Source organism: Lathamus discolor, chromosome 2 (genome assembly GCF_037157495.1).
Source record: "Lathamus discolor isolate bLatDis1 chromosome 2, bLatDis1.hap1, whole genome shotgun sequence".
NCBI classification, from domain to species: Eukaryota; Metazoa; Chordata; class Aves; order Psittaciformes; family Psittacidae; genus Lathamus; species Lathamus discolor.
In genome coordinates this window covers 39584521-39606954 of record NC_088885.1, presented here as the reverse complement: position 1 = coordinate 39606954, position 22434 = coordinate 39584521, and the positions used below count along the sequence as shown (strand labels likewise).

Below are 22434 nucleotides of genomic sequence, written 5' to 3'. Positions count from 1 at the left end.
TCTCCTACAGTGGATTGTATTCTATTAAAACTGCCATAGAGAAGATTAAGAATATCTCAATATCTCACTGCAGTAGCAAAGTTTTAACTAGTTGTATCCAAATCTCTTCTGGTAATATTCTGTTCACCCCATGAGCTTCTGCACTGCTTTCAAACACTTTCTAGTTTCAATTTGGGTGGATGGTGAGCTGAATAGTGCAGCCCCTACAAATAGCTGTAATGTTAACATCTTCTATTTGGATAAATGTTGAGGGGGCTGAAGAATACCTAATGTTTTGCAGCTAGTTCAATGGCCCATCATTTTGATTGAATTAATTTACCACACACAGAAAAGTTTAGGTTTATAAGAGGAATATATAGTACAATTTCAGGAAGCAAACAAACAAACAGAAAATCCCACCAAAAATAAACAAACAAAAAAACCCCAAACCCCTGCCCCCCCCAAAAAAAAAAAACAAAAAACAAAACCCCACCAAAAACCAAAACAACCAAACCCCAACAATAACTGCAGAGAAATTCCTTCAGAAAATTATTTTGTTTTCTCTAACTGCAAACAGTAACATGAAAGTCCATGCTTGGCTATATTATCCCTTTTACGATCCTGCAGTTTTATTAGTTATATCATCATCTACTTTAGTAGTACGATAGACGATATTCTTAAGCTTTCTGCAGACGGACAAGCAATGCAAATGTTAAGAGAAGACACTTATTCATACCATGAAGTATGATTTAAGAAAAAAAGAAAAAAATGCTTTTTGATCTGACGAATTTTCTTCTAGTGTGATATTCAGGAGAATGAGAAATGTCTCCCTTATTCTGCCTCCATACAGTATTTTCTCATCATATTGTTCATTACTGTGCTATTGGTATGTAGAGAATTCACTCAGTACAACTTTTAATGGATGTGATAACTTTAGCCAGAGGCATCTTGCTAAGCTGTAAATTCCTTGAGATGGTAAATTCCTTCCCAGGTCATCTCTTCCTTGCATTTTCAGCTATTCATAATCTACTAATCTCCTTTCACTGGCATTAATTTAACTTTAAATCAAGAGATACTCAAACTGCATGGAAATACAATGGTGTTGCAGTTTGAACTAGAAGGAGAAGCTTCAGTATGACTTGCCATGCCTATATGTTCTTTAATTAGATTTTATTCATACAGACACTGCTAAATACAAACTCTAAATTGAAACATTGATTTATGAATCCTGATAAGCAACATAATGGGTAAACTAGGCTGATCTGCAAAACAATCCTGGATGCAATGATCAGCATAATTTTTCCTATGTCCATGTAGAATATTTTCCTTCATTAGAGAAAAAAAAAAAAAAAAAGAGAAGAGAAGAAGAAGAAGCTGTTACTCAGGATCTCTGGAAAGACAGATTTAAAATAACTTAAAAAGAACATCTAAAAGATTTATTAGGATGGTAAAATTAAGTGAAAATAAGAAAAGGGCAATTTTTCACTGAAGTAAGTATGAAAGAAAGAAAAAACAAAGAATATTCCCAAAACCTAGAGAAAGGAAATGTTTGTAATTGTGATCCAGGACATTCCATTAAAGTCATATATTTGCACATTATATTTCAAACAAATATTAGAACCATAATAGTACAGAAAAAAAAAAAGTCTTTACAGGATCTTATCAACAGGGATACCTATCTAGTACAACTCTGCTCGGGGCAATTATGGAAAAATAATAAAAAAATTAATCCCTTTGTCCATCCTAAGGGTGGCAAAAATAATTAAGGATAATTAAGAATTATGAACTACTGGACTTGGACCTTTCTGAGACAATATCCCGACAGGGAATAAATGCTTCTTTGAAACGAATTTTAGGTGGTGTGGTTTGTTTAATTTTCTTTTATTTCACTTTTTGTCTCCTGTTTAACAGAATTATTTGAATGTCCATTCTTAATTTCACTGTATGTAATAAAATGAAAGATAATTATTTTTCTGTTTTTAATGCAACTGTCCATGCTGCGACATACTTAATGTGATAATTACTGTATGCAATCAACAGTGATAATTTAAGTGCAAACTACTCACACATATCTAATGCAGCTGCTATTTATTTTCCATCAGTTTGTTTACAAGTTAAAATTAAGTTTGCAATTAAAATTAAGTAATTCTAAAATGCTCCTAAATAAAACATCTGAGTGTTACAAGATACACCTTTGAGTAAGGCAAGGAGAACAGAACTTGAAGTTTGAGTCAAAATAAATGTTTAATTTTGCACCTTATTAATTGCAAGTAATGAGATTTATTTTTGTTTTCTTTTTTTCATAGATTGCATAAGAAAAGTTATTGTCAATTTTTTTCTTTTTTTTTCCTACTTGCCTCCTTTATGGATTTGAGTTCTTCCAGGAAAACAGCAGTATAAATAATATCTGCTTTTCATACACAGATCATTAATCTCCACATTTTACTTAGAATGATATTATCATTTAAAGCATGCTTTTACAATCATTTAATCTTTTTTCATTTTACCAAACAAATGGAACAGCCAATTTTCAAAGAACTTATCAGTTTTATTTGCAACTCAGTACAAGTAAACAACTAAATAGTAGGGAGGTTTAAATAATTTTTTTTGTCATCTCATGTTTAGTGAAGAAAATGCCACTTCTAATGAAAATTGATTCTATATTCTGCACCTATGTAAAAATAGAAATGATTCCATGAAAGAATACTTTTTCATTTTATTCTCACTATATGCATGTTGGTACTTCATTTTTTTGGTGGATGTCATCCCATCGGAACAATAGGGTTGTGTTACTGATTTCTACCAATAGGAGTAGCAGCAAAATATGAAAATAGCTCTCACTTGGAGAATATCAAAGTTAAAGTACTGTATGTGAAGAGGGAAAATGGAAAGAGGCTTTAAAAAGATTTTCTATGGCTTTTCAGAGGATCTTCTTTTGGAAGAGAAATAGTAAAAGCATTTTTAAGACACTGGAATAATAAAACTAGGAGGCACGTGGGAGATTTTTCAGACTAAAAGCTGAATAAGAGAATGACAGAGTGCCAAAGCACTCTGCTGAAGCATATACACCTTTACAGATATCAGATATTCAAAGAAAAAGTTTTTTTATTACCTTAATCAGAACCTGAATGCGTCCCATGGCTTTTAGTGACTTGAAGTACCAGAAGCTCATCACACAAGTCCCACTTGATTCTTTCCATCTGGAACTCTTCACATGAGCTTTTTCATTTTTCAGGCCTGCTGCAGTGGCCTCAAGATACAGGAATTGTCCTGAAATTAAATGATGTATTACTGAAAAATTGTTTTAGACTTTCAGATTAGGTTCCAAAACTCAGCAAAGTAAATGCAGAGACATATGAGGCATACTTCAAATACAGGTTTTATACTTGTGAACCTTCATTTAGGGTAAAAATAACCAGATCACATTCCTTGTGTATTTATTTTATAAGGAATAAATTGGGCACAGCTAAAGATTTAGATGAGCCTGCATAGAAGAATGAGAACACTTCTATATTTCCTAGCTTGATTACATGTCCTTTCCCAACAGCATTAGTTACCACTTTGACAGTACATCATACAATAGCCACACTGTGGTAAATTTCAGGATAAAACTTCTGAAAGATAACCTTCAAAACAGTGAGTCACACTACACAAAAACTTGTGACACAGGCAAAAAACCTTCATGTATTTATAAATCATTAGTTATCCCTAATGATTCATATTGCCTTGGGTGATCTGTACTTTTAAATGTATGAATATTAACTCACATTTAAATTACGCAGTTGGAGGAAACCACAAAAACAGATGCCTACAGTTAATATTTTCAAGCAGTGTTATAGTCTTTGAGTTTTCCTTTTTTATTTTTAATCAGAAGTATAATTAATTATGCAAGTTTTTAAACTCATTTTTTCCTTTGCATAAAAAACAAGTGTGCAGTTCACATAAATATAAGTGTAACATAAATAACACACTTAAATTATAATTGCACATCTACTAAAGTATTAGACAAAAAAAAATTACTTCATTAGAGGAAAAGTTCACTTATCTGGCTAAGTTACAACTGTAGATGCCTGCCACAATATTATGGGATGAGAAATTTGCTTTTTCCCTGAGGTCAAGCATACATTTAACAAAGGTAGTGACATAATAATTTTTAAAAAAGTAAAAATTAGAAAATGCAAATGAGCTTCTATTTTCTACATCTGCTATTTTTTGTGTTAAACAAGGCATGGATATAAACACTATGAGATATCAAGCCACACCATTGCCTCAATGTCTGCTGGGAAGACATGGTTAGACTGGATTAAGTGCTTGGCATGCCAGTGTTTGTTAATATCTATTTAAGGTTAGTCAAATTACTTTTGTTGGAAACCAAGCCAATCCAGACCAAAGCAACTCAACCCAAAAAACTTTCACAGTCATCTTCGAAAAGAAACTTGACTGATTTAAGGTGGCAGACAAGGGACCCTCTGGAAAGCCGCTTGACCTGAAGACTGCTACTAGCACTTTGGGACAGTGGACAGATCACAGCTAGTCAAGCTTGGCTAGGAGATTAAAAGAACAAACAGTTTAATTCCAAACAGAATGATGTAATCCTAGTCATAAGAAAATTTTCAACATTTTAATGTTGAAAACAGAGGTGCTAATAGGGGAGTTAGAGTTGAGTGTTTCATCTAAACTCAAAAGCTGTGGCTTTGCAAGTAAGCGCTAAAATTTGTCATTGTAAAAGGACCAGTCACTGAATACTACAGTATTCTCTACCATATATGACAAATTTTTAATAGCTAAGCTGAATTTTGTTTTGGTTTTCTCATGATGAGCAAAATTATTAAGTGCTACCAGTTCTAAGAATATGGCCGCATACCACCTTCCCTGTTAAAAAACTGACCACATGACAATTATAAAAAGTGAAATTAATCCTAAATATACTTATCTGAGAACACAATTTCAAAACTATTCAACAGCTCTTCAGGAAGAAATGGAGAATCTGACCTGTGTAATTACTCACCACAATAACACTTAACTTTCAGATTATAGGGTAGATTTCTACATTTGAGAATTAGATCAGCAGTAAGTTTATTCATATGTGGGATATAACACACAACATACAATTGTAAGCTGTATGTCGTAACAACTCCTAAGGGATTCAATTTACATAGCACAAAAATAGATAAATCTGTGTTCTAACAGAACTGGATATTTTAAAAGCCAAATGAAAGAGAGGGAAACATTGGAAAGCAGTTCTTTTCTACTGCATTTTACTTTGAGATCAGTGAAATGTAACCCAACTGAACTGTTTCAGAATTTAAAAATATATGAACACCTAGTCTTTGTGATTATTTTTGACCATTTCATCCTCAGGCACCTTGGCAAGCTTTCACTAGCCTCTGAGTTTCTACATATCTTCAGGTAAACTTTGTTTTTTATTTGGTTTTGTCCTTCAGCATTCAATATTCAACAGCTACTAAATACAAATCACACACCTTTGTGCAACTCTGCTGTGGAATATTTCAATTTAAGATCAATTCTGAGCTATGGGACTCTCAAAAACATGAATGCATGGAGCTTGCAGAAGAAAAAGGACAGATAACTGTGTTGTTTGGCCAAAACAAAGCAGAAGCTGCACTACCACTGGCAAAGAAGGTTTATTTATTTAAATTTATTTACTTAAAATTACCTAAAATTAGACTATGAATAGTCACTATGAGTAACTTAAAGCTTACTGGTAACAAGTTCAAGCTCTGGAGGAGCAGGACCCAGTAAATCTCACAGCTGAGCTAACTCACCTTTTCAGACTGCAGTTGGACCAAATACCTCTCTCCTGACAAGTAACAAATTGTGTTGCTTGAGTCATACAGCAACACTTAAAGGAGAAACAACTGAAAACCAGATTTTCCTCACTTAAAATAATTTTACAACAGTAATTGATATTTTGATATTGTTACACATCTATTTCATTAAAAATGACACTGTGATTAGACATTAGAATCCCCCTGCTGCTTGTGAAGGGTGGTATGCGGAGCTCCAAGATGACAATTACATCTTGTTTGTGAATTAACAACATACCAGTTCCATTTCCAAACGTATGGTCCCTGGGAGGTCTGAGATTTTGAGACGAGCCGACACCTAGTACCCAGTTAAAACTGTCTGCCAGGGAATTCTGCCAGCCACATCTGCCGTTCTCAAAGGTGCAGGAAGTTCCACATTCACTCTCATCTGTATTATCCCCACAGTTGTCTTCAAAATCACAGCTTTGTTCTGGTCTGTAACACTTGCCGTTCTGACATTGCAAATAGCCATGTGAGCAGGAGCCTGAAAAGAGAAGAATGAGGGTGTCCTGGTGAAACACACTGCCATGCATCCCAGTAAGGTTACTGGAAGGTTACATCTCTGAGCGTTTGATATTTAGGAGGAGGAGGGTGGTCCAGAGCAATTTTAATAAAAGCCCTTGGTTCCCCTGAAGTGCCAATCCATTATCAGTTTATTTCTTTTGTATTTTGTCAAGAGATTGCCTAAATAAATGACCGCTTCTCTTGTAAAGCCTCTGAGGGCAAGTTCCAGCCAAGCATTCCTTCACTAACAAAGCTTTCTAGTCTGACTTAATTGCTGACATTCTCCTTTCATGTTGCGGGATTAAATCATTTCATTTTTGCTGCAAAGTTAAGCTTAGTTTAGCAGACCCAATTTGGAAGAAAAAGAGAAAAAGCTTTTCTATTTTCACTCAGAGGTTTGCCTTTCAATGGATTTCTTTTTTTTCAGATGAGTTCAGTGGGTTGATGCTGTCCTTTCTGTGCAGTATTCCTAGCATTACTGGGGCTAATTCTTTTATTGTACAGCGTAAAAATTGTACGACCCATTTTACAACATCCATTTCCAAGCTTCATGTTTTCATTTCAGATCAGTTCCTGCAGGGCCCTGGATAAAAAGCAGCCCCTTCAGTACAGTCTCTAATCAGGAAGGGAGACACAAAATTTTGAAATGAGCCCTCCTTATTTCTTTTGGCCATTCTGGTCTGCCAGAAATAAATGCATAAGCATAATTTTATTTAAAAACTGAAATATTACTATATTAGCTCATCAGGCATAAAATTAAAATATGCAGATGCATGAAAGTTGTACAAGTATGGGAACAATCTGAGTTAATTAATACTGAAAATCACATCCTACTAAAACAATTTCCTGTTATCGCTACCTTAGAGGACCTGACAGAGCTAAATGAAATTCATATAAGGCTGGGTTTTATTAAAGGGTCAGAATAACTGATTTATTAACAAAAAAGAAAATAAGAGATGAAGCATTCAATTGGTGCGTTGGCAGCCTCTATCCCTAGGACTTTGTTATGTCAGATGCTAAATTACAAATGCCTCAAACTAAGTGAAAAAACATATCTATACCCCTTTGCTGTAGGCTTTGGTTAAAAGTAAAAACAAGCCTTGAATCACTATATGTTAGCAAAAAAATAAAACAAATACTAACTCCTCTTTGCAGTCCATGCTTGGAATTACTTTTTCTTACTGTTCATCATGATCAAAAATTGCAATAACTATTCCATTTTGAGATCCTTTTGTAAAGGGAAGCATTGCTTCCAATTTCAGGTTGGAAAAAAAAATGGAGTTGAAAAGTGGAAGTCTTTTGTTTTTTCAAGGAAAAAAAAAAACCCAAACAAAAAAACCACCATCTTGAATCCTTGCATGAATGAATCTTTTCAAGCATGTGTAATGAATGATATTACACTAACTCAGTCTGTGACGTGACTTGTTTCAGGATGTACTTCCATAGTATGTTTTCTCTTTGAATGACATATTTCTAAGACTTTATAACCATAAAAACTAAACCAAAAAGAAACAAAAATGAACAAAAACCCCCAACCCTGTAAGAAAAGGGATGGTTTTTAGCTTTCATCCTTTCCTTCCTACTTTATCGCAATCAACATTCCAGACACTCTGTTGTATAGATGCATGTGGGTATAATAGGGATATTTAACTGAGAGGAACTTCTCCTTAGCAAGGTTCAGTAACTTCCTCCAATCAGTGTTTCTTAAAGATTATTAACAACCAGACTTTTAGCCCTGTGTGGTAACTGCATCAACAAATTAGGATGCAATGAACCCAAAGGAGCTCCTAGCATCTTTGAGATCAATAATCTCTGAATCGAGGAAGATTTATATAACAGAGGAAAACAGCTGCATCATTCAATTACCCCCTTGCTCTAGATACCCTGAGCAAAAAAAAAAAAACAAAAACAAACCAACCAACAGATTTCACATGTACATTTGCATTTTAAAACGTATAGTTGTATGACCAAGATCAATCACTTATTTTATAAAGGTGTATTTCTTAAACGCATTTTGAAAAAAAAAAAAAGTACTTGCAAACATCAAGAGAAAATAATTTTAGTAACAGAGCTGAAATATAGTTTCTCTTCTAGATCAATGAACTTTGAAGAGTAATAAAGAGAACATAGTATATAGGTTGCAGAATCGAGGCAGAAGAACAATAAATTCAGAAGAACAATAAATTGCATGAAAAATTCATATTAAGAAACAGCATCTGTGTTATTCATGTAAACTTTCAAACTCTAAATGATAAGAATGGTTATGCTCTCAAAGAAGTAATTCCAGAAGGGAAAAAAGTTATACCTTAATCTTTGAAACCATAACCCATGTCATAACAGGACTTTTCTATAAAGTAGCTAATTCTTATACCACTCTATATCATGGCGATAACTATTGCTTGTTTAGTTACTTTCTGAAAATAAATGAATATAAAATCAAGTATACTCAAATCAAGTAACTCCATTAATGTATGATAAGATAAAGCATAAGCCCTCTTATTTATTCTTTTCTCCCACTTTAGCAGATGGAGATATCTGAGAAGGACTTGATTTCTTCTGTTGTGACTTAAAAGGTCTTAAGGTATTCAGATGATCTTCCTACAGCTCCATTCAGAAACACCTTATACTTGAAGTTTTTTTTGTCACTCAAATTTTTTATCAGCTCATAATATTTAGTTTGCCTTTCATTTCAGGATGAGAATCCCTCATCCTTCCTTTTATGAAGGCAATAGCTAATTCTCACGTATTTATTTAAAATAGCACTTGTTATTTTTCCATTAAAATCCATTACAAGTTCTCACTAGGTGTTTGGACTTATCTCTGAGTAGGCAATAATTTCATTTTCACTCAATGAAAACTAATTATGTTATATTTGCTTAGATTAGCCATGAAAGACTCCTAAATGAAATGGCTGATAACACACATTGAGTGACCAAATGGAGTTCAATTTATGCAATTTATAAGAGACAAACTTAAGAAATGCTTGATCATGGTCTGCAATTATCTGCAGGAAGACAAACACTGATAGCATAAAGCTCTCGTTTAGTAGAAAAAGCCCCAACACTACATGCTGGAAAATTGAAGTTGGCAAAGTTCAAATTAAAATAAAATGATTGAGTATTTAACCAGTGAAAAAATAACAAGATAACAGACAATGACAAATTCTCTGTTAGTTAAAAGCTTTTAATAGAGCATTTCTTTGTTCTCCCCTAAGAGATATGCTTTAGTTTAACTTAAAATTATATGATAAATCAAAGAAAACTCTGCACAAAAGCCCAGTTAGTGTTATAGAGGAGGCTAAATTACATATTAGTAGTCGTACATTTTAGTTTTAAAAATCAAACTGCAGTTGCAGGCCTTAATTTGCTTATATAATTCTGAGAATTTACAACAGATAAACGTTTATATACGCCTGTAGTTGTGGAGAGTGAAGGTGATAAGACTTGCATGAAAAAGAGTTTGGGAATGAGCTCTGAGGCCTTGGTGCTTGACAAGCCCTGGGGCGATGAGTTGGAACATTGACAGACAGGGAAAGTAAACAAGCAAGCCTTGGGAGGATGGGCCAGGATGTAGTTCTGGCAGGAATCTCAGTTGGAGGCCAGAGGATGTGAGGGTTGTGAGAGGGTCTGCAACGTTGTGATTGGACTATTTACCTGGACAGTTTCACAGTGGCCAGTGAGATTGAACGTTGTATGCATGTGCAGGTTGGGAAAGTACTGAACAAGGGGATAAAAAGGGCTCGGTGGTAATAAACAAAGATTTGAGTCTCTGCATCAACTTGTGTCCTTGTCGTGAAATGCCACATATAGTAGTTATAAAATAGAGATGAAAATCTCAAATTTCTCATTCAGATCCAAATATTCCTGAAGCTGGTTCTTTACTTTGCTTACTGGAAATAAATTACGTATGGTAATTAAACTGATAAAGATGAATAAGATCAGAATTTCTAGAAAATTTCAAATATATGGTTGTATATAGGATTATACTACTTATGACTGTATTCATAAACATTTAGCACTTAATTCTCATAACTTAAACTTGTTTCTTTTTCCATTCTTATTTTATATCAGCGCTGTGAGAAAGATAATTCGTGTTTTAGAATGACAAGAAACAGATTGGCGATAAGGATTTTCCAAGAGTTGTTAAGCTAGTGGTTTTTAAGCTCATTATATTTAATGGTATTTAATGTTGGAAAACAATGTCTCTGTTTTCCAAATCTACATCCAATTAAATGAATAGGATAGTTTACCATTATCAGAAATACCATCAATAGACTCCTAAAAGTCTGTTTCAAAATATTTTTAAAGGTCTTATTTACATTCACATCGCTGGAAGCATATCTGTTCCTAAATCAAAGCTAGAGCTCCTGTAGAACCATAATTTGGTATAAAGGCCAGAGTAATTAATCAACAGGCTAAGAGTCTGACATGCCAGGGATAGGGGCTCTCCAGATAATTTAGTTCTCTAAGGTTTTTCCTACAACAGTTACTCCATTATCATTCTTGCTCTGAGTTGACATTACTGGAAGACTGAACTGTGTGTGTCTTTAAGACAAAAAAAAAAAAAATTATTAGAGGAAAGATGCTCTTGTGAACATCTCACCAGTGTTACCCAAGGACAGAGTAAAGTGCGCTCATGACAGTTGATGATGCATGGTAATAATGACTTGTCAGCACAAGCATGTGAAAAATGCGTCTCATTTCGAAACCAAAGCTTTGGATATTCCAAGAATTTCGAAAGATTTTCAGAAATGGAAGCTCTGGAAAAAAGACTGAAAAACTACTACGCATCAGCTCTTTCTTTGTAAATAATCTGTTTTTTTTCTACGATTGAGTGCAAACACTTGCATTTTTTTGTTTTGCAAGCCTCTCAAGTACCTTGACATATTAATTTTCATTCTGTGCAACAGAAAGTTTAAAAAACAACAGCTTGAGTTCATTTGCAAAAGGGACTGAGAAGAAACTGTTAACCCTTTAAGTTTTTCCCATGACAATGGGCTGATGAAGGATTTCTAACCACCAAAACCTCCTCAGTTTATTTCTTACCTTGTACATTTCCACATATAAACACAAGAGAATTCCTGTCCAGTAAGCAGACTCAGTAATATTAATCCTTAGAACCATTAAGAATAAAAAAGATAAATAACAAAGAAGCCTATAACTGTTCAAGATTATTCTCTATCCATTCCAGAGCGCTGAAGCATCATCTTTGTTCTGTTTGATGGCACTTTATTTTTTCTCATTATAAAAGTATGATAATTTGTCAGTCAGTCAATACACTTTAAGATGTACCCAATCTGTGACACATTCAATGTACCCTAACATTGTGCTTTGCTGTATTTAAGGTTAACAGAAATTCTCAAGGATAAGGGTAGCTGAAGGCAAGATGGACACTAAGTGCCTCTTCATACAGAGATTATTGCCGCTATACTATGGGCAGGGCAAGAGAAGTCTAAAAACAATATTGTAAAGAATAAAAGCTTCAGTCTCAAGTGCATTCACTCAAAAGAAATAAAACCCAGGTTTTTACTAGAGATAGTCTTACCAGGTATTTTTAACTCCTCCACTACTGCAGTACTGGTATATTAATGCTGCCAGAAATGGTGCATATTTTCCCATGTTGTTCGAGCAACTCTATGCTTATTAGTCTACAAAACATGCTAGCAGATCAGCTTAAAAGGAAATTTTCAATTAATCTCTTGAGATGGGAAATCCCCATGGTGAACAAGAGACCTAGGCCTGGATGCATTGACAGATGCCCCTTCTATTGCAATAGCATTAAGACTGTTTTGTTCCTCTCCAGAAAATTGAAACGATACAATATGCATTAGAATGATTATTTCAGTGTTAACCAGATGGTTTAAGTCTCCAACATAAATATATGAACAGACAAGGAAAACTGTTGTAACAGGATACTGATAATAGGAACACAGATATTTCAATGCCTACACACAATCTTCCTTTTCCAAAGCCAAGTTAAAATTTAGAACTTATCTTCTTGAGGGTGGACAAAGAAATTCTAAGACAAAAAGGAATCCACATCTATTTTTTAAGCAAAGCTTTTTCAGAAATAATATTACTCATCACATGCTTCTACAACAGTGAAAAAGATCAAATACTAACCACCCTGAAAAACCTAAATGACACACCTGAGTTTACTCTCAGGAAATATAATGAAATGGAAAAAAAAAAAAAATCATTTGCCATGCTCTGGCTCAAATAAACTAAACATAGATATTCACTCACTGAGCTCTATAGCAGAAAGAAATGTTCCTTATTTATAAAATCCACATTCCTAAAAATTATGTCAAACATTTAATTTTAATTTTTTTCCTTCTTTCTCTCATTTGTAACTTTAGTAATAGTATGCATGTTTAAGTAAAAATGTTTAAACTCAGTCTTGCATCTCCAGCTTCTTCCACCACATACAATCCCTGTGAGATGTAAGAATATCTTGGTGCAACAGATCTGGACAGAAGCCAGTTAAGGTGCCTTCTGAAGGTCTCTAGGCTTGACTGCAAGTTGTAGCATGCCCTAGAATTACAATTCAATAGCTCACCTGAAACACATTTTATAACCATACAGTGAGACCTTGACTGAGCAGCTAAATATTATAATGCTGTTTCAAAACCTGGACTGATGTGTTACTGGTGACATCAGTACCTTAGAGCCCAAAGTGGTTTAGTTGTGACCTCCAGTTTAATGGTCCAATTGCTATCTGAATGTCTGAAGGGTAGGAGGAGGTATGGCATTTGCAGTTCCTGGTGCCTAGTGAAGACTGCTCAGTTGTTTCATTGCCTGGGTTTCCAATGGGAAAAAAATCTGCAGACTGAATCTAGAAGGCAGCTAGAAATAAAGCAGAAACTCGTAAATCAGAGCAGTCTGAGCATGAGAAATGGGGTGTACAAATTCTGAATAGCTGAGGTACGTCAGAAGAGAATTTCTATTAAGAGACCAAAGGAAAGCTGAGTAGATAATGAGCTAAAAGCATCTGATGATGTTATAACTCAGGCTGAAGGAGGAGGGATCTTCACTAATTGCACTGGAATATGTGTTCCTTTCTCATTCTCCATCACAATCCAAGTGGCTGCCAAAGCATACAGTGGGAGGCTGAGCTGCAGGGCAGTGAAAAATGGCCTTTGTACAGTTTGCCAGAGCAGCCTGACCAGACTGTACTCAGTAAATATGACAGGTAGAAAATGCTTCCCTCGTATCCCACCCAAAGCCTGTGTAGCCAGCTCTCATTTATAGTTACAGCCTTGACTCTGAAACCACAGGGTAGGAGGTGAGATCAGGTTTAGCCTAGCTAAGAGAAGTCAGTGGGCATGGAGGCCCAGAACTTGAGAAATGCTGGTTCCACGGTTGGAATAATAACCCAAAATACTTTTGGAATCCCCTTCTCTGGCAAACAAAGGTATGAAAAAAGACATAGCTTATATAGTAAAAGAGAAAAATAGTCAATGAGAAATTATATGCCCACAAGACCTCAGGAACCAGTATTTTCTTTGACAAGTTAGACACTATGAGGTGGTCCAGGAATGGTTTAAGTTGATGTAAGACTGTTCACTATTCAAAGGTAAAGATAACAAGTTATGTATATCTATTGTCAGTTGGGCATCTCTACTACTTATAGATTTCAATGTAGTCCCTTAAATCATTATTAATATCCAATAATACAAATATAAATTACAAAGGAAACTGCTATCGGGTATTTTCAGTTATGTACAAATGGGATGGAAGTGTTAAAGACCTGCAAGAAACGCAATTTGCACAGAATTTCTATTAAAAATTACAGCATTTGAACACAGCTGTGTTTAAACTCCTCATCAATACTTGAGTAAGAGTCAGGTGTAGGAGAAATTAAAAAAGTCCAAAAAAGATGAATCTCACGACCCCTATGAATTCTTCATATCTCTCATTCCTCAGAAGGAATAAGTTTCAGGATTACTGTATTTACCATATTATATTACAAAACTTTTTACCTGCATTAAATGCTACAGTGAGATGAAGGGGATGTGATGATTAAAAGATTTTATTGATGTGTTGGACAGCCCTCCACACATCTTTTAGCCTCCACTGGAAAGGTCAGTGGAAAAATGAAAAAATGAGTTATGCTTGATGGAAGAGAACAAACTTGGTAATCACTTAGTATCTCAAAGAAACATAGCTTCTAATATGTTCAGCTTTTCCCTTTCCTCTGTGTTACAGTCATATTTGTTCTCAATGAAAGAAAGATGAAAAATATACCTGTAAAGTCAGTATGCATGGTTTGAGGTGTGATTCTGCAAGTAACAACTACTGCATTTGGAACCTGTATGTTCTAGTGTTATACTGTTAACATCTCCTAAAATGAGGAAGTAGTTCTGTTCCTGATTGTTTTAGCTAATATGAATAAGTCAAATGCATGTTTCATCATTTAATGTTCATCCAATCCAGCACAATCTTTTATTCTGCAAAGCAATATTACCTTTATTCACTGTACCTCAATTCAGTATGTGTTCGTGTTGAACAGCACTCTTTGAGGTAAGCTAACAGTAGCACATAGGTTAAGAAAGTGACTGAACAAGAAAACAGCAGAAAAGTTTGTGGTTGAAAAGAGGAACCTGATTATTTTATCCCACTTCATAAGAACCTGGGTTTAAAAAAAAATAAAATGCTCAGATCCCTAGGTCTAGTTTCCTTTTATGAAAGGCAACAACCTGAGGCAATTCCTCTATTGCTTTTACCTAAGGCTGTTTTTTGGTTTTCAGATAAGGAGCCCACTTAGCATCTACCCTGTATTTATTCATGATCAGTTAAGGTACATTTATTTGTATGTAAGCTCTACCAACCAGCTCTCCCGATTATAGAAAGGAAGCTAAGGGAAATGTTGAAGAACGTACAAACAAATCTGAAACCCAAACCCCAAAGCATATTTACCTGTCCCAAGCCTTCATCTGAAAGTCTAATGGAAGCTGAATACTTTCTTACACCAATGTTCTGAAGCCTGTCTACACAACACTAGACAGCTTCAAAATACAGAATAATAAATGTATATATATGCTGTGACAAAATCATGAGACTTTTCCTGTGACATTTTGGCTTTGTGACAAATTAGGTCTCACTGATTTCAAGCTGAGCACCCAAATTCAAGACCTTTTTTTTTTTTTAGAATATTTCTATGAGTCAAGTTCATAAATCAGCACATCATGTTTTGTATGCACTAGAATACTGGTTACAGGCCTTGCTAACCAAGCTCTCAGATGAGAAGTTTCAGCTCTTAGAACTCTTTATCTCCACTAAGAGTCAAATCTTATCTCAAAATTCAGAGTCTCAAACCTGGGTTATTCTTCAGGGACAGAACGAAAAAATTGTGGTAAGGCAACCTTACTACTTTAGCTTCATGACTGGAATAGCTTTTTGACCAACGTAAATCATCTACTTGTAAGTCATCCTCTTGGTTGCATATCTACATCTCCTAAGAGCCACTACACAGAATCACATAATCATCCTTCACAGAAATTGATTCCAAAAGGAATAAGTTGTAGGATGTTTATGAATCCATCTCTGTCGCTGTCTGGCTCAACAGGCCAGCAATAGCTTTGCTATAGAAAAGATTTTTTCCTCCTTGCATGAAGAGAGAGACAAGATTTTTGCTTGAGATAGTATTTATCAAGGATTTGTTATCCTATTACAAAAGAAACAAAACAAACCAAACAAAAAAACCCAACCCCCCCCCCCCCCCAGTAAAGTTCCTCTCGGATAGTGAATTTTTATTTGCTGTGTCAGCTACTGTTTGTTCCTGATCACTAGACAAAGTAAATTGTTACTTATCATCCTAATTAGCTTTTACATATCACACTAAAACATTTGTGTTAAGAATTATAAATAAGAGATAAGTAAGCTTAAAAGCTTACGATAAAAATCATGCTTGAGTTTATCATCACGGAATAATTATAACTTGCTATTGATACTGCCTCTTGAAAGGGGAACATTGTATCTGTTACAAATTTTCTCAGTAGAGAAACTCTTCCGAACAGATGTTCTGCATGCACAAAGACTTTAGGTGTATGCTGTTTTTCTTGCAGAAGTGTGAAAAATGTCAAAATATTTTGAATATATAATATTTTGAATATATAATCACAAGTTGAGATTTTTCAGCCATGTTTTCCAAGCTTACAGTCTCAAACCATTTGAGGATTAGAAGTCAGTATATGCTCTATCTAGGGCAGCCCAGGTGATCATATACATGTATATGCAGGGTAAAAGCAAAAGTATGCGCTCCATTAAGAAAGGCAGAGTAGATACAACTCCTGGTCTGGCAGGCATGCTATTTTGCCTCATGAAACACACAGTTAATTTTCACTCAAGAATTGGCTACTAAATAGCCACAAATAATATCTGTTGATGACTATTGCATTTCTCATTTTAAAAATTCAAATAGAAATTTGCTATATAAGAAACTATTCAATCAAACTTAGACATAAAGAGCTGTTCTAGATAACTATTTGCTTTGCATCTTTCATCTAAAACTGAACACTAACATTTTAAAGATTTTTTTTTTTCCACTCTGTCCCTCTGTTGTCCTTCCCCTAGAATCACATACCTTTTTCCAGTATGGTCTTCAGTACACATGGAAACAAAACTAACACAATTAAACTGTTTTAATTAGCTAGTTAATTACATGATGTATGCCTAGTGTCCTGGGTTCAGCAGTAGCAGTTATTTTTCTCCTTCTTAGTAGCTAGTGCAGTGCTGTGTTTTCATTTTATGGCCTGGGAACAGTGCTGATAACACTGATGTTTTCAGTTGCTGCTCAAATGTTTGGTCTGGCCAAGGATTTTCTGAGCCTCATGCTCTGCCAGGGAGGAGGGGAAGCCAGGAGGAAGCAGAGAGAGGACACCTGACCCAAACTGACCATACCACAGCACGTCATGCCCAGGATGTAACGGGGAGTATCCCAGAAGGGCTGAGGGACTGCAGGGTTGGACGAGGTATCGGTCAGTGCTCGGCTGGGGGGAGTGGGGCGAGTTATTGGTCGGCTGGTGTTGAGGTGTTGTATTCTTTCCTCTTGTTATTTCCTTTATCATTATTATTATCATTGGTGGTAGCAGTAGTGATTTGTGTTATACCTTAGTTACTAAACTGTTCTTATCTCAACCCGTGGGAGCTGCATTCTTTTCGATTCTCCTCTCCGTCCCTCCGGGAGCAGGGGGAGGGCAAGAAGGGGGGGGAGTGAGTGAACGAGGTTTGTGGTTGGGTTTAAACCACGACACCCAGTAATAACAGTTATGAGTCTCAATATACCTCAGCTAAATAAACTGGATTGATTAACACTGTAAGACAGAAACTAATATTTCAATCATTTTTGTTGGTCCTTATTCTATGACCATTCATCATGGTATAAAACTAATGTTTCAGCTTCCAGTTCCATTCAGTTTTCTAATTAGATATTACATATTTAGCTTGGAAATATGCTATTAGAACTCTTCAGAAAACTAGGACTACTTTTACAAAAAAAATAACAAACACACCTAAAATGACATTCTGGGTCTTATTCACTGCAATTGGTATCAATACTTTTCTTCTGATGTAACACCTGGTCTTATCACATCATCCCCAAATTCATAGGCTGATTTTGTAGAAAATAATTTCTCAAATCAGATTTCATCATGCTAGTAAAAGAATTTTTAAAATCACATCTTTCAGTGCTTGTGCATTCTCCATCTAGTTACACAAAGTGCTCCAGATAATGTTCATCAGCATATGTGCTCATAAACTATATCATTCTACAAATGTAAGCACTCATTCAACTATTGGAAAAATCTGGGGGGAAAAAACAATCAAATAAACACCAAACTATATAATTTGAATGGCAGAATTATGGAAACTATTTCATCTGTTTGGAAAATAATAAATTTTTTTCTTACAATCCCATATAATTGTAAATAGCTCTGTAAAAAAAATAAATGATAAACAAAACCAGAAAATATCACATCCTGCACAACTGCAAAGGCATCTATTAGAAGGCAGATATTTGGCTGTTGTGCCAGCGGCAGATCTTGTAACTTAATTCAGCCTTATGGAATGATATTTAATACAAATATTAGTTTGGAAACCTGTCTGTTAAACAAGGCACATTCTATTCTTTGACAAAATATGTAAAAGATATTTACATATCCTCAAGCTGAGCTGTAATATCAAAGTAAAGGTGTCATATATAAAAGCCTATGCAGCCAATTTTTATCAGGACAAAAATCTTGTACTATTTGTCTGTAAAAAACCAGCAGTGCTAGATAAAACACACAGAATATTAAAGTCTATCATTAGTTTAATTACATTAAAGTCCTTAAAAAAATAAAAATCTTCAAGGTAAGCACAGACTAAGCAGAAAAACATAACTGAAGGCCTTCTCCCATAACAGCTTTGAATTATTTCTAATATCTTAATTTCTAGCATTTTGAAAGCAATATTCTGACCTTTAAAATTTTCCTCTGAAGAGGACCTGGTATCAGACGTCTTCTGTGAAACTTTTGCACAGTAACACTGGAAGCATTATTTTCTATAGTATTATCTGTCAGAAACCATTCAGTGTGAGTCTGCCTTGAATGTAAATTAGCATCTCTTTAATGTCTCAGTCTTGAATACCTGCAGTATCCAGGTGTGCAATAGTTTTGCTTTTTTTATTGCATGCAGTTCCATGTGTAAATGTGGCAATGATCTGGTCTGAGTAGACAATAAAAGGAGAAACTGAGGGCCTGAGGTGACACCTTGTGAAAGTAGATGAAAGAAGCAAGAGGACTTCAAAGTGAGAAGATTTAGAATAGAAGAATCATCTAATTAATATAAAATCTCATCTCTGTAAGGTGCATGTGAAAGGGAAATGCCGACAGAGCCATGCAGAGTGGTTGCAGCCACTGAACATGGCCAGAAGCAGACATCATAGGGAAAGGACATCATGCACCGCCATCCCACAGGTGCTTAGTCTGCAGTTAAAAGTATGTGTCACATCCTGTAGATGAGATACTGCACCAGTATTATGGGAAACACTCCCTATCTTCCAGCATCTGAGACAGTTAACCTAACTGCTCATCACACAACAGTCATTTCTGTTTAAGGTAGCAGCAAGGCAATTCAAAAAGCATTTCTAATAAAGCAAATCTAAACCAACCTAGGAAAAGAAAGATCTGCAAGAGATTATGAAAATAAAATTATGTCAAAAAGAGTTCTGAAATAAAAACTTAGACAGCATACAGCTCACAAAGAGAAATATACCTGCATGCTTACACATAGGCAATCTAAGTATCTAAGCTGCTACTAAAACTGATAGGGATCTGTTTCTACTTCGAACAGTGATCACATAATGCTAAAATAGAAACTTAGAGTTTTATTTGGTTGCCCATACACATAGCATTTCAAAAGGTGTAAAACACCATTCCTTGTTACCAGCTGCAACTCCTAAAGGGCATATATTTTCCATACATCCTGTTACACACCTGTCAGCACTGGGGGGATTTCTTAGACACCCTAGTGTATGACAAACAACAACAGATGCCTTTATGTGTGCAATTCAGTTGTGTTGAGTGTCTGGGCAGGAAAAGAACAATATAGTACATCTATTATAATTGGTAATGGGTTAAAACTTAAACAGGGGAAGTTTAGATTAGATATAAGGAGGAAATTCTTTCCTGTTAGGGTGGTGAGACACTGGAATCGGTTGCCCAGGGAGGTTGTGAGTGCTCCATCGCTGGCGGTGTTCAAGGCCAGGTTGGATGAAGCCTTGTGTTGGATGGTTTAGTGAGAGGTGTCCCTGTCCATGGCAGGGGGGTTGGAACTAGATGATCTTGAGGACCTTTCCAACCCTAACTATTCTATGATTCTATGATCTTGAGTGCACACACCTAGGTGTACATGGCATTTAATCTGAGTCTTAACTTGGAGCTGAATAGCACCATAAATATTTCAAGTTTTAGATAAGTCTGATAAAATTTAGATTTGCTTCAGCTAAAGATTCATTATGCACATTAAGGTGGTTTCATTTATCTCTCCCCTTCCCCCAGCTGTATTTTTCACTCAGATACCTAAAAAAATGCAGCACGTAAATATTAAGGGCTCTCTTCAAACAAAGAAACATTTACTAAAATAGGAAAATGGAGAAATGAATCTTTGCTTTCTCCATTTCACTGACATATTCCTTCTCTATTTTACTTGAAGAGCTAGTTTGTTTTTCCCTCTGTTCAGTGAAGACCATGCAGCCTCAGCCAATAACCTCCATCATTTTTAATTGAGGACAACTTCCATGATTATTGTTGACATAGCATTTGTTTGTATTCTGGATGGCTGGAAGTTTCCAGAGACCACATCCATTTCTTCAATCTCTTCTCCTTGTGAGAGGCACCTGAGGTGATCTGATTTACAAGCATAAACTGAGTATGGTCTTTCTGCACTCTGGAATTCTTTATACATTTTGGCAGCTAACGGTCTTTTTACACTTGTTTATTAACTTTGTTTATCCTACCACTAAACAACAATCCAGGCACATACTGTGATAGTTACTTAGGTATCTTGTGAAAGCTACAGTATCATTCTATTTAGAGGGATATACAGTTCAAAAGTATAACAAAATTAAACACAAAATGAAAATGAGGCTGTGCAGTGAATTGCCTCAAATCTTCCTTGCTATAAAGTATAAAATATAAACTGAGCTTTCAAATAAAATTTACAAATATATTCTAAAAAATATTTTGCTTTCTCTAATATATACCCATCCTGAAAATGTAAGCATTTTAACCAGGAAAGTAAAATACAATTCAAAGGGAATATTGATAAGTCTGTGCTGAAAAAAACACTTCAAGTTCAGCTTGTTTCCTACGGTTTGAAAGGGAGGGAAGAGAGCACACATATATGCCTGCAGTCTTAACCATACATGAAAATTTTGTTCCGGGTTGTCTGGAAAATTCAAGTGTCTGACAAAGATGTACTTCACTAAAGGTAAAATAGGACTAGATAGTGTGAAATACAACTCTTTTTTTCAGATCACATTTGCTGTTGCAAGACTTAATAGAAAAAACACTAGATATTTCCAAGAATGCCCTGTACTGCACCATTATTTCTCTGCTTTTAGATGTGTGCAAAAAAAGTGATAATTACACTCAAGCAAGAGTAATTTGTTAGCCATTTCTTGGAATGTAAAATAAGGTTACAGCTTTCATGTTCTTAGTTCGCCTAGGCAGATGCATGCTCTGTGTGTGGAATATCTAGCACATAGGGAAAGGTCTGAGCTAATAATACCAGTATCACTGTTAGTTTTGGAAAAGCTTAGATCTGGTAAAAGTCTTCTTACTTAGTTCTTCTAATAGGGAGAAAATTAAAGAGCAAGTCTCCTTAATAGGACTCTTGTTTCTATAGTATCAGGAATTCCTCTTGCAATTTTAGGAACAGTTTGCTTTGGTTAGAAAAGCTATTCCCATGTCCCAGCTACCCATCGCCAAAGGAATCACCAGTTCATACTATGAAAGTAGACATAAACACCTCACATGCTGCTTAGAGACTCACTTCAAGCTACCAGCACCGAAAATTCATTTCTGCTGACATGATATTTGGATGTCTGCTCTGTGACACCTTTCTCAGAAACCAGTCTGTGGAGACCCAAGAGCTAAGGAAAGTTTTAGAGATGTTAAACCGTTTCGTGAGAGTTTCACAAAACAGGTGCTCACAGTGCCCTACCTCCAAGAAGCTTAGATGACATTAATCACATTTTGTTGTCCAGTTTCTAGAATTTTAATCTGTTATGGGCCCAATCCAGGCTCTGCTCTGACAGTGATCTTAATTACACTGACTTGGAATTTAGCTGGAGAAAGCTTCATAGAATCAGAAAGTACAACGTGAAAATCCAGGCTATATATTTTGTCTTATTCACTGACAATAAGGGTAATTCTCTTTATAGCATCTGGACAACATACAGAGAAGTTGAATTCAAGTCACCTGCATGCATGATTGCTATTAACTTTACATCCAGCTACCAAACCAATCTACGTATTTCACAATATTTCCACCATTTTCCTGAAATGCACATGTGTAGCCAGGAGCGGGATAATGCATTCTTAAGCTTAGCTTGAAAAAAACGTCACTTGCAGTCTGGGAAA

The 22434-nt window shown here is 35.3% G+C and overlaps 1 protein-coding gene across 1 annotated transcript in view; it reads right to left on the bottom strand.

The window, feature by feature from the left end:
- MALRD1 (MAM and LDL receptor class A domain containing 1) overlaps nt 1-22434 on the bottom strand; it is a 253534-nt gene that overhangs the window by 120723 nt on the left and 110377 nt on the right. Inside the window, exons 27-28 of the mRNA XM_065666535.1 lie at nt 6046-6291; nt 3092-3249 (exon numbers count right to left, since the gene is read on the bottom strand). Coding sequence (XP_065522607.1) covers nt 3092-3249; nt 6046-6291 — 404 coding nt within the window. The remainder of the gene's footprint in view (nt 1-3091; nt 3250-6045; nt 6292-22434) is intronic.